Source organism: Mesoplodon mirus, assembly GCF_964341445.2.
Source record: "Mesoplodon mirus genome assembly, chromosome: 15".
NCBI classification, from domain to species: domain Eukaryota; kingdom Metazoa; phylum Chordata; class Mammalia; order Artiodactyla; family Ziphiidae; genus Mesoplodon; species Mesoplodon mirus.
In genome coordinates, this window is record NC_138991.1 from 21,528,542 (window position 1) to 21,540,842 (window position 12,301).

The following is a 12,301-nucleotide window of genomic DNA, read 5'->3' on the forward strand; positions in this document are numbered from 1 at the left end:
ATAAGATTCTCAATAGGAAGAAATATTCTGAAAGCCTAGTCACAGAACTTTAGATCTGGAAAGGACTTCATAGGTTAGTCAACCTCACTCACTTCCTTTAAGCAGCAGCTGAGGTCCTGAAAGGCTGAGCGACTTGCCCAAGGTCATCACAGTGAGAGGAGATCAGAAGATGGGGGTTATCATTTGCTACAGCTGCCTTTTATCTGTAAAAAGTATTAGGTAAATTCTAATGCATACTGCTAATTTTAAGATTTATCAAACCAGGGGTAGAAGTGAATTCTTAATGTAAAATAACTGTCTCAGAGTCTTAAAAAAATTGAACAAACTGGGCTTCCAACACTAGGTAAAGCTGTGCAAATCCTAATATACTGTACAGGAGAATAAAGGATTCTTAATTGAATCTGTGCCTCAGAGTGGAAAAATGATTTTTAAGTGGAAAATCCCACAGAGGTGGCGATGAGAAATGAGTTTAGCTAGATGAATGATCTTAAGAGAAAGCAAGACAGCAAACCAGGTTGGAGGGTGGCTTTTTCTTAAAGATCTCAAATAAACCAAATGCAGACTGTTTGTCCCCAGACAGTGAGCTACTGTGCTTACTCTCATCTTCCTAGTCTTGGCACTGTTTCGTGTTCTGATCCTCACAGCCTCCAGGATTTCATGTAAACTTTTAAAAAAATAAGCGCATACAGCAAGATGATGATATTATTAGTCTATCTATCAAATACTATTGAGAACCCAGCAAATGCCATCCAGCATTCTCAGACTTCAGTCCTGCATTCTTCTCCTGCAAGACAACAACCATATGCTTTAGGGCTGGCGGGTGTCCAGAAACAATTTAGGCCAATACACTTCAAAGATAAGAAAACTGAGGCCCAGAGAGGAAAGCACCTTGCCTAGGAAGGTCACACTGTTAATGGCTCTAATCACGGAAGTTAAGCATTTTGACAGATTCATGAACTCTTGGGTAGTTAGTTCCATCCTCAGCTCTGAGGACCTCAGAGTCACATTTTGTAGCCTGAAGTGCTAATTAAACCAGAGGAATTATGGACTTACTATTTATAGGCAGGAGTGAAGACATTAACTAGACCATGAAACCTGGGGACACAGAAGGAGATCTTGTCTCCTGAGATTTACATATTACATTCAACCTTTATATTTTAAGACAGAACTTGGTTAATGCATAGTCTCAACTTTCCAAATCTGATCTTCATCTTGGGTTGCCTTTAGCCTTGAAGGACCAGGGCTACAGCAGTTTTTTTTGCGTCATGAGACAAGCGGGATAAACTGGTAACTGTACTTCTTTTGGTAAATGCTGCCCTCACCCAGTAAGAAAGGTTAAAATCATCCTTCTAAACATATCAATTGCTTCAAAGGAAAGTATTTCAAACCATTTTTTGTTATTTTGAGTTTTAACCAATAATAGTCAATATGCTCTCACTGAATTTAAAAGTGAAAAGAAACCCACAAAAAATGTTTTTAAAAGACATACCCCTTGGGTTTGCAATTATCTCACATGTTTATTTTACTGTTCAGAGTGGTTTTCACTGTACTGCCAAAATCAAATCTCTCTTAGGAGGCCTAGTGGTACAAACAGAAGTGCTGAAATCAAAGAACTTCCAAGTTTTAATCTGTCGGAGACCGTGTGATACTAAGGATACTAGGCAAAGAGTCATTTAACCTCTCTCCATCAATCCCACTTCCGTACAATGAAGATAAAACTATGAAGGTATCTCTCCTGTGTACTGTGTGAATTGGCTAATTAAAGCTAATTAACCCCCTGGAAAGAACCAAAAAATACTATCTAAGTGCTAAGTATTTATGGGCTACTAAACAGTCAAAAAAACTCCTAAGTGACAAGACTCTACAGAGACAGCACAATCTCTATTGATGATTACTAATTACCCACTGATTACAAACAAAGCTTTGGGTGTTCCCTAACAGGGGAGGGAAAAGAAACATTACACAATGTCATTCAACAACACCATCTTTATTCAAAAATATATATCTATGAGACATTTCAGAATATACTGCTACCGCCAATGGCAGCCTATACTTCTAAATAAAGTCCTAAATTAATATACAAATTTAAGCTTTAAAAATACTCTTTAAGAAAAAAAACAGAACAAAAAACAAGGGAAGATTGAAGACTTTCTGAGGAAGAAGACCTGAAGGAAAGGTCCTGGAGGCCGATGGATGCCCTAAGTATAGGAGAACACAGAACAAAATTCACCCACCCTGCCCTGCCAGATCACCTCACATGTACAAGGAGAAAGGTTCATTTAAATTAAACAAATGAAGTAAAAAGCACTCCTGGGGAGGATGTGGGAGAATTAAGAGTTAAAAAACAGAACTAACTTCCTTACAGGAAGTCCACTAGTAACAGGTGTTAAGAGGCCAACACATTCATTTACATAATTGCTAAAGTTTCATTTCTTGCTCTTGCTGTAAGAATTATGCGACAATCTCTAGTCAAAGACTCAATCAGATAAAACAGAGCAGTGGGCAAAATCCATTATGTTGTAACATTTTCCTCTAGCTGATGAGAGCAGATATCTACTATACCTTTTTGGCTGGTTTGTGGCTGGTAAGACTTTGCTTCCTTGGTGAAAGAAAGCACAGAGTTTGTGCAAGATGGGTCTGTTCAGAAGCAAGCTCATCTGCGGGACTAAAGCAGCACACCACGTGGGGAGGGGGCTTATATGCAGAAACAGCAAAGACTGGAATTTATTTTGCCATTTTAGTAAAAGTCATTTACTGCCCTATGGCCTCTGGGAGAAACACTTTATATATAGACTCATTAATTTAATAATGACAGGACAACAGGCAGTGTCAATATGCAAACAACACACAGACCGTATTCAATCTGAAAAATAGCTTAAATGCCACTAGGTCCTACACAGAGTTAAACTGCACACCTGCTATGACTTTTTATCAGTTTCACTTCATGGCAGGCAGGAAAGCTTCTCGAAGGGAAGCCTGTTACACTTTTAAAAACAGACGTTATGTTCTAACACGCTGAACATGTAAAATTACATGTAAATTGGCTTTTTGGTAGTCCTGAAAATTCTGAAGCCCCCTCCACTGAATTCCTTTTTATAGCTTTTGGATTTCAGCCTCTGGGCTATAATTCCTATTACACTATTTGGGCAAATTGTTTTCTGCCCTTTCCAATGTCAAAAATAAGCCTGCCAAATTAGCATGACTTACAGTCAGCAGGCCTAACCTTCACTAAACGCAAGGTAATAATCCTAACTACATTATATAGTCATAATGTCAGCTGGCATGATAATGGAATTAAGACCCCCAATTAATATCCCTCACTTTCCCCCTTCCCGAGATGAGCTATTCAGTAACATCGGACACAAAGTACTCCTCCGCCTAGGGGCACAAGGACACGTGCAGTGGTGTGAACCGAAGGACAGACAAGCATGCACAGAGTGTCATATTTGCAGGGGAGATTTTCAAGTTTAGTCACCATGCTGTGGACATGTGCCCACGCAGTGAATTAAATGTTAGTGTGTGCCCGACTCCCCAAAAGAAAGGGTCAAAGCAGCACCCACGCAGAGCCCAGACTCCCAGAATGCCTTTATAGCTTTGGGGGCCCACAGTGCCATTTCTAACAACCGCCTTCACAACCAACTGGGGCAAAGATCATGTTTCTAGGAACGCGCTGACAGTGGGTGGCACCCTTGATAAGTGCAGCCTGGGAAGGTCGTTGGATAGGAACCCTAAAGCAAATAACTTATTTTTAATTCATGCTTGTGATCCCTGTTAGTCGTTCTCTGAACTATGACTTGATGGCCCAGATCAGCTTTGAATGTTATTGCTAGATCCTCTAGTCTGCTCACAAATGCACCTAACCATTGACTACGCATTGCTAGAAGTCACACTAAGGGAGGATCCGAGATTTGGCAAACACTTTATGGCAAAGCTGCTCAACAGTTGTGCCTCCAATCTCTGGGGTGGATGGCAGTCAGGAAAGCCAACTACTCCAGAACTGAGTCCCTCAGTGGAAGTTCAAGTGAACTTGAACAAGCCCAACTCAGAAAGGAGAAGCTGCTTTCATGACACAATGCTGTCGTGAGAGACAAGATTCTTCTACACATGATTTTCATAACTTCTTGGGTGTAAAGAGAGAGCTAAGAATGGAAAACCAACAGGGGCATGGAAACGTGAAGTGAGTTTGTATGCTTTCCAAATATAAATCTAAACTGGATTCCATTCGCCACTGTCCTCAGTTGTGCTCAACAGGAGAGGCTGGAGAGGAGAATCAGACCCTGCGGTTCTTTCTTGAGGCTGGGGGGGGCCGAGCAGAAAGAGGGATAGAACCAGGGGCTACTAGGTTATTTCCAACCATGACTTGCCCTCTTCTTTCTGCTGGTACAGATGGGAGTCTGGGGCATGACACCTGCCTTAGTCAGTTGAAAACAGGTCACCAGCAGAGGGCAGGGGGGCCAAGCCCCCTGTGACGTTGGGCAGCAACGAGAGGTCTGGCAAGCTCTGAATATGGGACTTGAGTTCCTTGCGGACCTGGGTTACCCGAGCAAGCTTCTGTTTATATTCCTAAGGAGACAAAGAGAACACAATGCAGTTAAGTCTGTGTGTGCTGATGGTCAGGTTTAAAGACCAGATACAGATACTCTCACCTTCTTGCTCTGTGTGCTCCTCACCAGACAGCCCCTCCCCCATTCAGCTAAACATTCATTCAAACTCTCAAAAGGCAAAACTTTAAATAAAAAAAGGAAAGCTCAAGAGTTCAATACTGGCAACAGTGAATGAAATGGTATTCAACTAAGCACTTGCGATTTGGAAGTAAAAAGTGATGTTTTGTATTTGCGGTGTCTTTGGTTCTTATCTATTTCAGAATACTTTATAAAATAAAATAAAGCCTAAGCTTTACAATCATTTTGAAAACTCCACCTAGACATGGCTAGGAAAACCACTATAAAGCTATATTTTGTGTGTTAAACTTAGATTAACCCAGAGTTATTATCTTCGTAGACAAGGACTACAGAAGCTTAAAATTCCCACTGCCACTGCCTGTGTCCAGGACTTCCTTGTTCCACACCTGAGAAGTGCAGCAAGGCCCAGCTGACGCCTTCTAGTAGACTCCCCTGAACAGACTTATCTTCCAGAAGCCCAGCTTTCAAGTCACTCCTCTGAGACAGGGAAGCATGGCACGGCACTATCTCCATGACTGCTCCCAGCAGCAAGGTCTTCTTACAACTTCCCAACCCCCCATGCACATGCCAGAGCTTGCACAGGCCGTTTGTTCAGGATTCCCCTCAAGCCCGAAGGGATCTCTTTCTTCTCCTGGTCCTGGCAAAGTCCTGACTCCACTCCTTCGCCTACTTGCTGAGTCCCACTCCTCTAGAAAAATCTTTCCTCCTTATCCAAGACATTGGTCCCCATCTCCACTGGCCTTCCTGTGCACTGCGCCCCTAACAGACTGCTCTTAGGTACTCTCTCCATACATACAAGACTTCTATGTTCCCCTAAAATATGACTCCCCTGATGACAGGAACTGAATATACTATTTTCTTTCCTCAGCTCCCAGCTAAAAGGTCTTCTTGGTAAATCTGTATGGAGTAACAACTCTGGGCCATGTGAGATCTGTGGTTTACAACCCCTTTGGGGCTTGACTTCTTCCCTCTAACTGTGTCACCCTCCTTGGTGTTTCTGCAAAGATAAGGAGGTTCCTGAGGCTGGGCCCTTGGTGACTAAAGCGTCTCCTGCAGGAAGGTAACAGAAAGCACTGGGCTGAGACGCAAAGCCCTGGGTTTAGTTCTGGCTCTTTTAGTTTCTGTGTGACTGTGGACGTGTTCCCTCCTTTCCTTCATCCTTCTTTATCTGAAAACTGAAGGAACTGGACCACCCATAAGGTTTTTCTTCAAGTTCCAGATTCCTTCATGCCAGACACCTATGCACACTTAGAGAGGCAAAGGGTTTGAGGGCATAAGCTTAAGCACTCCTAGGAAGAGTGATAAGACAGGAAAAGGGTTAAATGAAGAACACTTATTTTGAGTTGTAAAGACAAATCCCAAGCAAGGAGTGGAAGAGGGGAATGGGGAAATGGGCAGGGAGGCTCCACCCCTACATGACTGGTGGTGGTCAGCCTTCCACCTGAAATGAGAGCTGCTCACACAAGCCATCAAACGAACAGACAAGGGACAGGTTAAGAAAGTAAGCTCTCCTGGCACCCCCTTTTTTACCTTCGTAGACTTAATACAACTAAAATAATGACTTACGTTAATTATTGTTAGTGACTCCTCCATCAAACTAGTAAGCGTCGGGAGGCTAGGACCAGACCTATATGCTTCACCCAGCGTCCACCACGCCGAGCAGTGCCCTCTCAACAGTAGGTGTCTACATAGCTGCCCAATGAATTTACAATATATAAGAGATAATATCATGCACAAGCACACCACATAAAGTAATCACCTTTCATTCTTGAAACTGAAAACTACTTTCAAATCTGAGGACCTAAAACGTGAAGGTTCTCTGTCCTTCCCTCCACAAATAGTTTTCTTCTTTGGTTTCACAGACTTCACAGGAAATTAATAGAGAAGACCAATTTTCTATTACTGGGCGTGGATTCATTTATTTAACTCCTCCTGAATTCTAGGTACAGAAAAGGTGAAAGAGTTACTGAATAGTTACCCCTTGCTCCCTGCCCAAATCCTCTGACCAAAGCTGACAAATGGAAGCCACCTCAACTCAGAGCCATCCAGTCTTGGTAGCTACAGAGCACTTCAGGTGAAGGAATTCCTCAAGAACAGTTTGAAAATCACTGAGTCTCTAGTGAGCTGACCTGAGATCAGAATCCAAGGGTCCTCACTCTTGCGTAATCCTTAGACTAATTGAGCAAGTCCGCCTGAAGGCAAAAGGAAAGGTGGCTGGGACTTCCCTGGCGGTCCAGTGGGAAGACTCTTGCGCTCCCAATGCAGGGGGCCTGGGTTTGATCCCTGGTTGGGGAACTAGATCCCGCATGCATGCTGCAACTAAGAAGTCCACATGCTGCAACTAAGACCTGGTGCAGCCTAAATAAATAAATAATAAATAAATATTTTTTTAAAAAGGAAAGGTGATTGATCTGATAACACCCCCACACTACCTTAAGTTCAAATAACTCTCTTCAAAGGCAATCTTAAAAAAAAAAATCCCATTTATTCCTGTTTAGGAGAGTGGAGAGGTATCTCATCATGCTTAGGCTGCTATTATATTCTAGATATCACCACAGAAACTTCATTTTATTAAAAGGAAGTATGTTCCGTATTAAAGTCCTCTCTTCAGGCCACTCTGAAAGTGGATGGATCATGCCCATACCTCCTTGTGCCATGGGCATTTCTTCTCGTTCTCTTCCCATAGGGATTTCTATTTTAAGAGCAGTTGCATGAGCCTAGGAGGAGGGCATCACTAGAGAAAGGATGAAAGTGGGATTCACTGAAAAGGATTAAAAAACATAGAGTTGCAAGATACACGGTTAATATATAAAAGTCAATTGCTTTCCTATATATACCAGCGATGAACTAGTGGAATTTGAAATTAAAACCCAATACCTTTACATTAGCCCCAAAACAATGAAATACTTAAGTATAAATCTAACAAAATATGTATAAGATTTATAGGAGGAAAATTACAAAATTCTGATGACTGAACACAGAAGTAAATAAATGGAGAGATATTCCACGTTCATGGATAGGAATATTCAATACTATTAGGATGTCTGTTCTTCCCAACTTGATCTACAGATCCAAGGAAATCCCAACAAAACCACAGCAAGTTATTTTGTAGATACAGACAAACTAATTCTGAAGTTTATATGGTGAGGCAAAAGATTCTGAATAGCCAACACAATGTTAAAAAAGAAGAAAAAAGTTAGAAACTACCTGACTCTAAGACTTACTTTAAGCTGCGGTAATCCACACAACGCAATACTGGCATAAGAATAAACAAACAGATCAATGCAACAGAATAGAGAGCCCAGAAATAGACCCATATAATCAACTGATCTTTGACAAAGGAGCAAAGGCAATACAGTGGAGTAAAGATAGTATTTTCAACAACTGGACATCCACATGCAAAAAACCAGATCTAGACACAAATCTTACATCCTTTACAAAAATTAACTCAAAATGAATCAGAGACCTAAAGATAAAACACAAAACTATAAAACTCCTAGAAGATAACACAGAAGAAAATCTAAATGGTCTTTGGTTTGGTGATGACTTTTTATGTACGACACCAATGGCATGATCTGTGAAAGAACTGACAAGCTGGACTTCATTAAAATGAAAATTTTCAACTCTGCAAAAGACTGTCAAGAAAATGAAAAGACAAGCCAGAGACTGGGAGAAAATGTTTGTGAAAGACATCACATGTCATCAGGGACATGCAAATTAAAACACTGTTGAGATACCACCCCACACCTATTAGAATAGCCAAAGCACAGAACACCGACAACACATGTTGGTTAGGATGTGGAGCAAGAGGAACTCTCAAATACATTGCTGGTTGGGAATGCAAAATGGTACAGCCACTTTGGAAGACAATTTGGTGGCTTCTTACAAAACTAAACATACTCTTACTATATGATCCAGCAATCATGCTTGTTGGTATTTACCCAAAGGAGATGAGTATCTATGCCCACACAAATACCTGCATGCGAATGTTCATAAGAGCCTTATTCCTAACTTCCAAAAGTTGGAATCAACCAAGATGTCCTTAAGTAGGTGAATGGATAAATAAACTTTGGTACATCCAAACAACAGCATATTATTCAGCACTAAAAAGAAACGAGCTATCAAGCCATGAAAAGACATGGAGAAACCTTAAATGCATATCATTTAGTGCAAGAAGCCAATCTGAAAAGGCTAACTACTGTATGAATCCAACTACATGACATTCTGGAAAAGGCAAAATCATGGAGACAAAGGTTGGAGGGAAGTAGGGAGGGATGAACAGGTGCAGCAGAGATGATTTTTAGGGTAGTGAAAATACCGTAATGATAAATTATACATTTGTCCAAACCCACAGAATGTACAACACCATGTGAACCCTAATGTAAACTACTGACTTTAGGTGATTATTAGTGTGTCAGTGTAGGTTCATCAACAGTAACAAATGTACCACACCTGGAGAATGTTGATAGTTGGGAGACTATACATATCTGGGGATAGGGAGTATGTGGAAAATCTTTGTACCTTCGTCTTAATTTTGCTGTGAAACTAAAACTGTTCTAAAAAACAGCCTTCAAAAAAAATGACCAATGGGACAAGAGGTCAAAATGTATCAGCAAGAGTGACTAGATATATATACTCTAAATATCTAAATACAGGTAAAGACTTCTTTTAAAACTGTTAAAACAGGGACTTCCCCGGTGGCCCCTGTGAAGAATCTGCCAGTCAGGTCACGGCACTCCCTTGATAGCTGCCTTTCCAGTTATTCTCTTAGGTTCTGGACGGGCAAAGGAAACAGACCTCAGGAGAATCCAAGAATCTTTTTTCTCAAACTACTAGCCTGCCTTCTGACAACTGTGGTCCACAAGCTCTGCTGCTACAAGGTTCCAAACCATGCCCTCAGCAACTCCTGTGCTCAGCAGAAATCCAGGCTTCGTTTCACGATACCATGAAAACCAACTTCAAAGTGATGAGACCTATTCAAGTTCTTTTGACTCATTAAGTGTGCTGCATCCCACAGTCTCTTTAGCACACCAAGTACCATTCAGACAAATGATGTGGCAAGGTGGTCACATGCTCCTTGTTTAAAATACCTTACACTTGTAACAGAGGACTTAGTCTTTAATCTAAGGCTCATGCTCCCCTGCCTGGTACAGGAATTCGAGAGATCAAGCCCTGTACCATTTACACTAGCAGATGACACCGCTGCACCACTCCTGCTCATCAGTCTTCTCTCCCTACCAGCTAATTCACCTCACCCACGCTTCACATGGCTCTTTATCATACTCTTGTCTTCAGACACTTGCCTCTTCCTCCACTACCTACCTTAAGCAAGAAAAGACAAGGCAAACCCAGGCAGCTGTTGCTTTTTCTTCCCTGCTCGTGCATAATTTATACTGGGGTGGTGGCAGAGGTGATGGGTTGAGCTGAATCCTCCATTCTGCTACAGGCACCTACTGCAGCAAACCCCACGCCACCCTAGAGAGGCCATGGGGAGCCGTGAGACAGGCAAGAGTTCCACCAGATTTGCTGCTACGGCTGCCCTGTTTCAGGATCCTTGAGGAGAGGAGGTGGAGGGGAAAGCAAGCACCTGTGAGGAATCGCCTGGGTTTATCTGACTGCCAAGAAATGTTTAAAACATAGAAGGTAAAGGCCCAACGCGTATTTCTAAGATAATGCCGAGGATTTATGGTCCTGACAAAGCTCTGGAATCTTGCCTCACAGACTTCAAACCAGAGGGAGAAAATGTGTCCAACATCCCCCTGCCTCCTATGGATCCAGCTGACTCTGTGGGAACACAGTCCAGCATGAAGTACCAAGACAACTGGCTGAAGGAAGCACGGCTGACACATTCTTTGCCTTTTTTGGTTAGAGCGGTAAGCCAAATCTGACACGCTGCAGATGAGCTTGGGGATAAGATGGTTAGAAATGACAGGGTCCGACATCACAGTCACCTTTCGACAGGAATTTCACTTTCAAAACAAAATTAGAAGCATCTCCTCTAGCAACTCATGTAAGAAATACCGATCAAATGTAAACACTGTCAAACCTACTTTTTTCTTGCTAAGAAGTATTTACATAAGAAATATTATGTTAGAAATAACACCACAGGCCGGGGCTTGATTTGATAAGATTTCCAGTAACAAGACTCATGTGTTCCTTTATCTTGCCCTGTTGTGCTATAGGACATACGGTATATAAAAATCACCCACTGCTTGGCTACTCCCAATTAAGAATCATAAAGGGTTATTATGCATGAAGAAGTTTATGAAGGGCCCTGTTCAGAGAACGGCTTCAAAGTCAAAGAACGGCTTCATCGCATGAAGGGTAAAGAGAGCCAGGCAGAAAGGGGAAGCTGATCCTCACCCTAAGATTACTTAACGTGCCCACTCAGCCCCCTCGTCCTGCCAGGAGGCTCACCTCTTGCCACTAAGGCTCACAGGATCTACACGTAGAAGTCACAGCTTCTACTTAAACCCCAATTAGTTAATTAATTTCTCTTTCTTTCATTCACTTTTTTTAAAGGAAAATACAACCTAGAGATCTTTGGACTGAAAATAAGAATGCTATTTTTAATTTTTCTTCAAGGATCTACACGGGAACGTTGAAAACCCATCACTGACTTGCACCTCTCTCTCACCCAGCTCCATGCTCCATATGACTTAGTGGCAGCGGAGACATCTCAAAATGATACATTCTGGGATGTCACAGCAGGGCTGGAGCTGCTGAATAAGATGCAAGATACAGGGAAAAGAGGACGTCGTGGCTCCGATCCCAGTATTCAGGGCCTTGCAGCTCCATTACTAAAATCAGTAATAAAGGTATTGTTGGGGCTCAGAATGGGATGCCCCAAAATATGCCACCATGGCATATTGATTATTTTGAATTGAAGCTGCTTAAGAAGCCACTAATATAAGGGGGGGGGGGGGAAAGACTCTGACCCTCCTCTGTCTCCCTGAAAAGCAGGAAATAAATCCCTCACGTGAAAGGTTCACTCTCTGCATCTAGAGGTAGAAGGAAACACTTACTGTCAGAGACAAGGAATTCAGCGCTGAGAAGAAGCCTCTATAAACAAACCTTGTTACTTTACTTCTTTAATTTACTACCCCAAGCTTAAACTCTGTTTAGAGTCTTTTCTAATTAGGCACCCAAAGCCTAAGTTTCTTTGTGCTGTCAATTCCTCACAAATTTATTGTTTGTCTAAAAAGTATAAAAGCTGCCTTCTCTGGCTACTTCTTAGGTCCCATTTTTATGAGATTTCCATGCACATGATTAAAATTTGTTTCTTTTTCTCCTCTTAATCTGCCTTCTGTCCATTTTATTCTTAGTCCAGCCACAAAAGCTCAAGAGAGGCAGAGGAGGAAATCCCTCACCCCCACCCCCTTCCAACAGAACACACGAAGTACTTCCCAGAGGGGAAAATGACAAAATGACCACAATTAGGGGTATTCTCAGAGCAATCCAACCAGCCACTGGAGGAATCAAGTGGGAACAGGCTTCTTAAACCTGAAATCATACCACAAAGTGTTTTCAGGGTATTTCCTTCTCCCCAGAGGACCCTCTACACAAAAGGTTTAAGGGAGCTTCTACTATCACAACAAAACCCCCCTTCTGATAGGGAA

The 12,301-nt window shown here is 42.0% G+C and overlaps 1 protein-coding gene across 1 annotated transcript in view; it reads right to left on the reverse strand.

Moving 5' to 3' along the window:
• Nucleotides 1-1,966: 1,966 nt before the first annotated feature.
• Nucleotides 1,967-12,301, reverse strand: part of RPRD1B (regulation of nuclear pre-mRNA domain containing 1B) — a 55,598-nt gene continuing 45,263 nt past the window's right edge. The window contains exon 7 of the mRNA XM_082644843.1: nucleotides 1,967-4,563. Within this exon, the coding sequence (XP_082500969.1) occupies nucleotides 4,414-4,563 (150 nt within the window). The 3' untranslated portion in view covers nucleotides 1,967-4,413. The remainder of the gene's footprint in view (nucleotides 4,564-12,301) is intronic.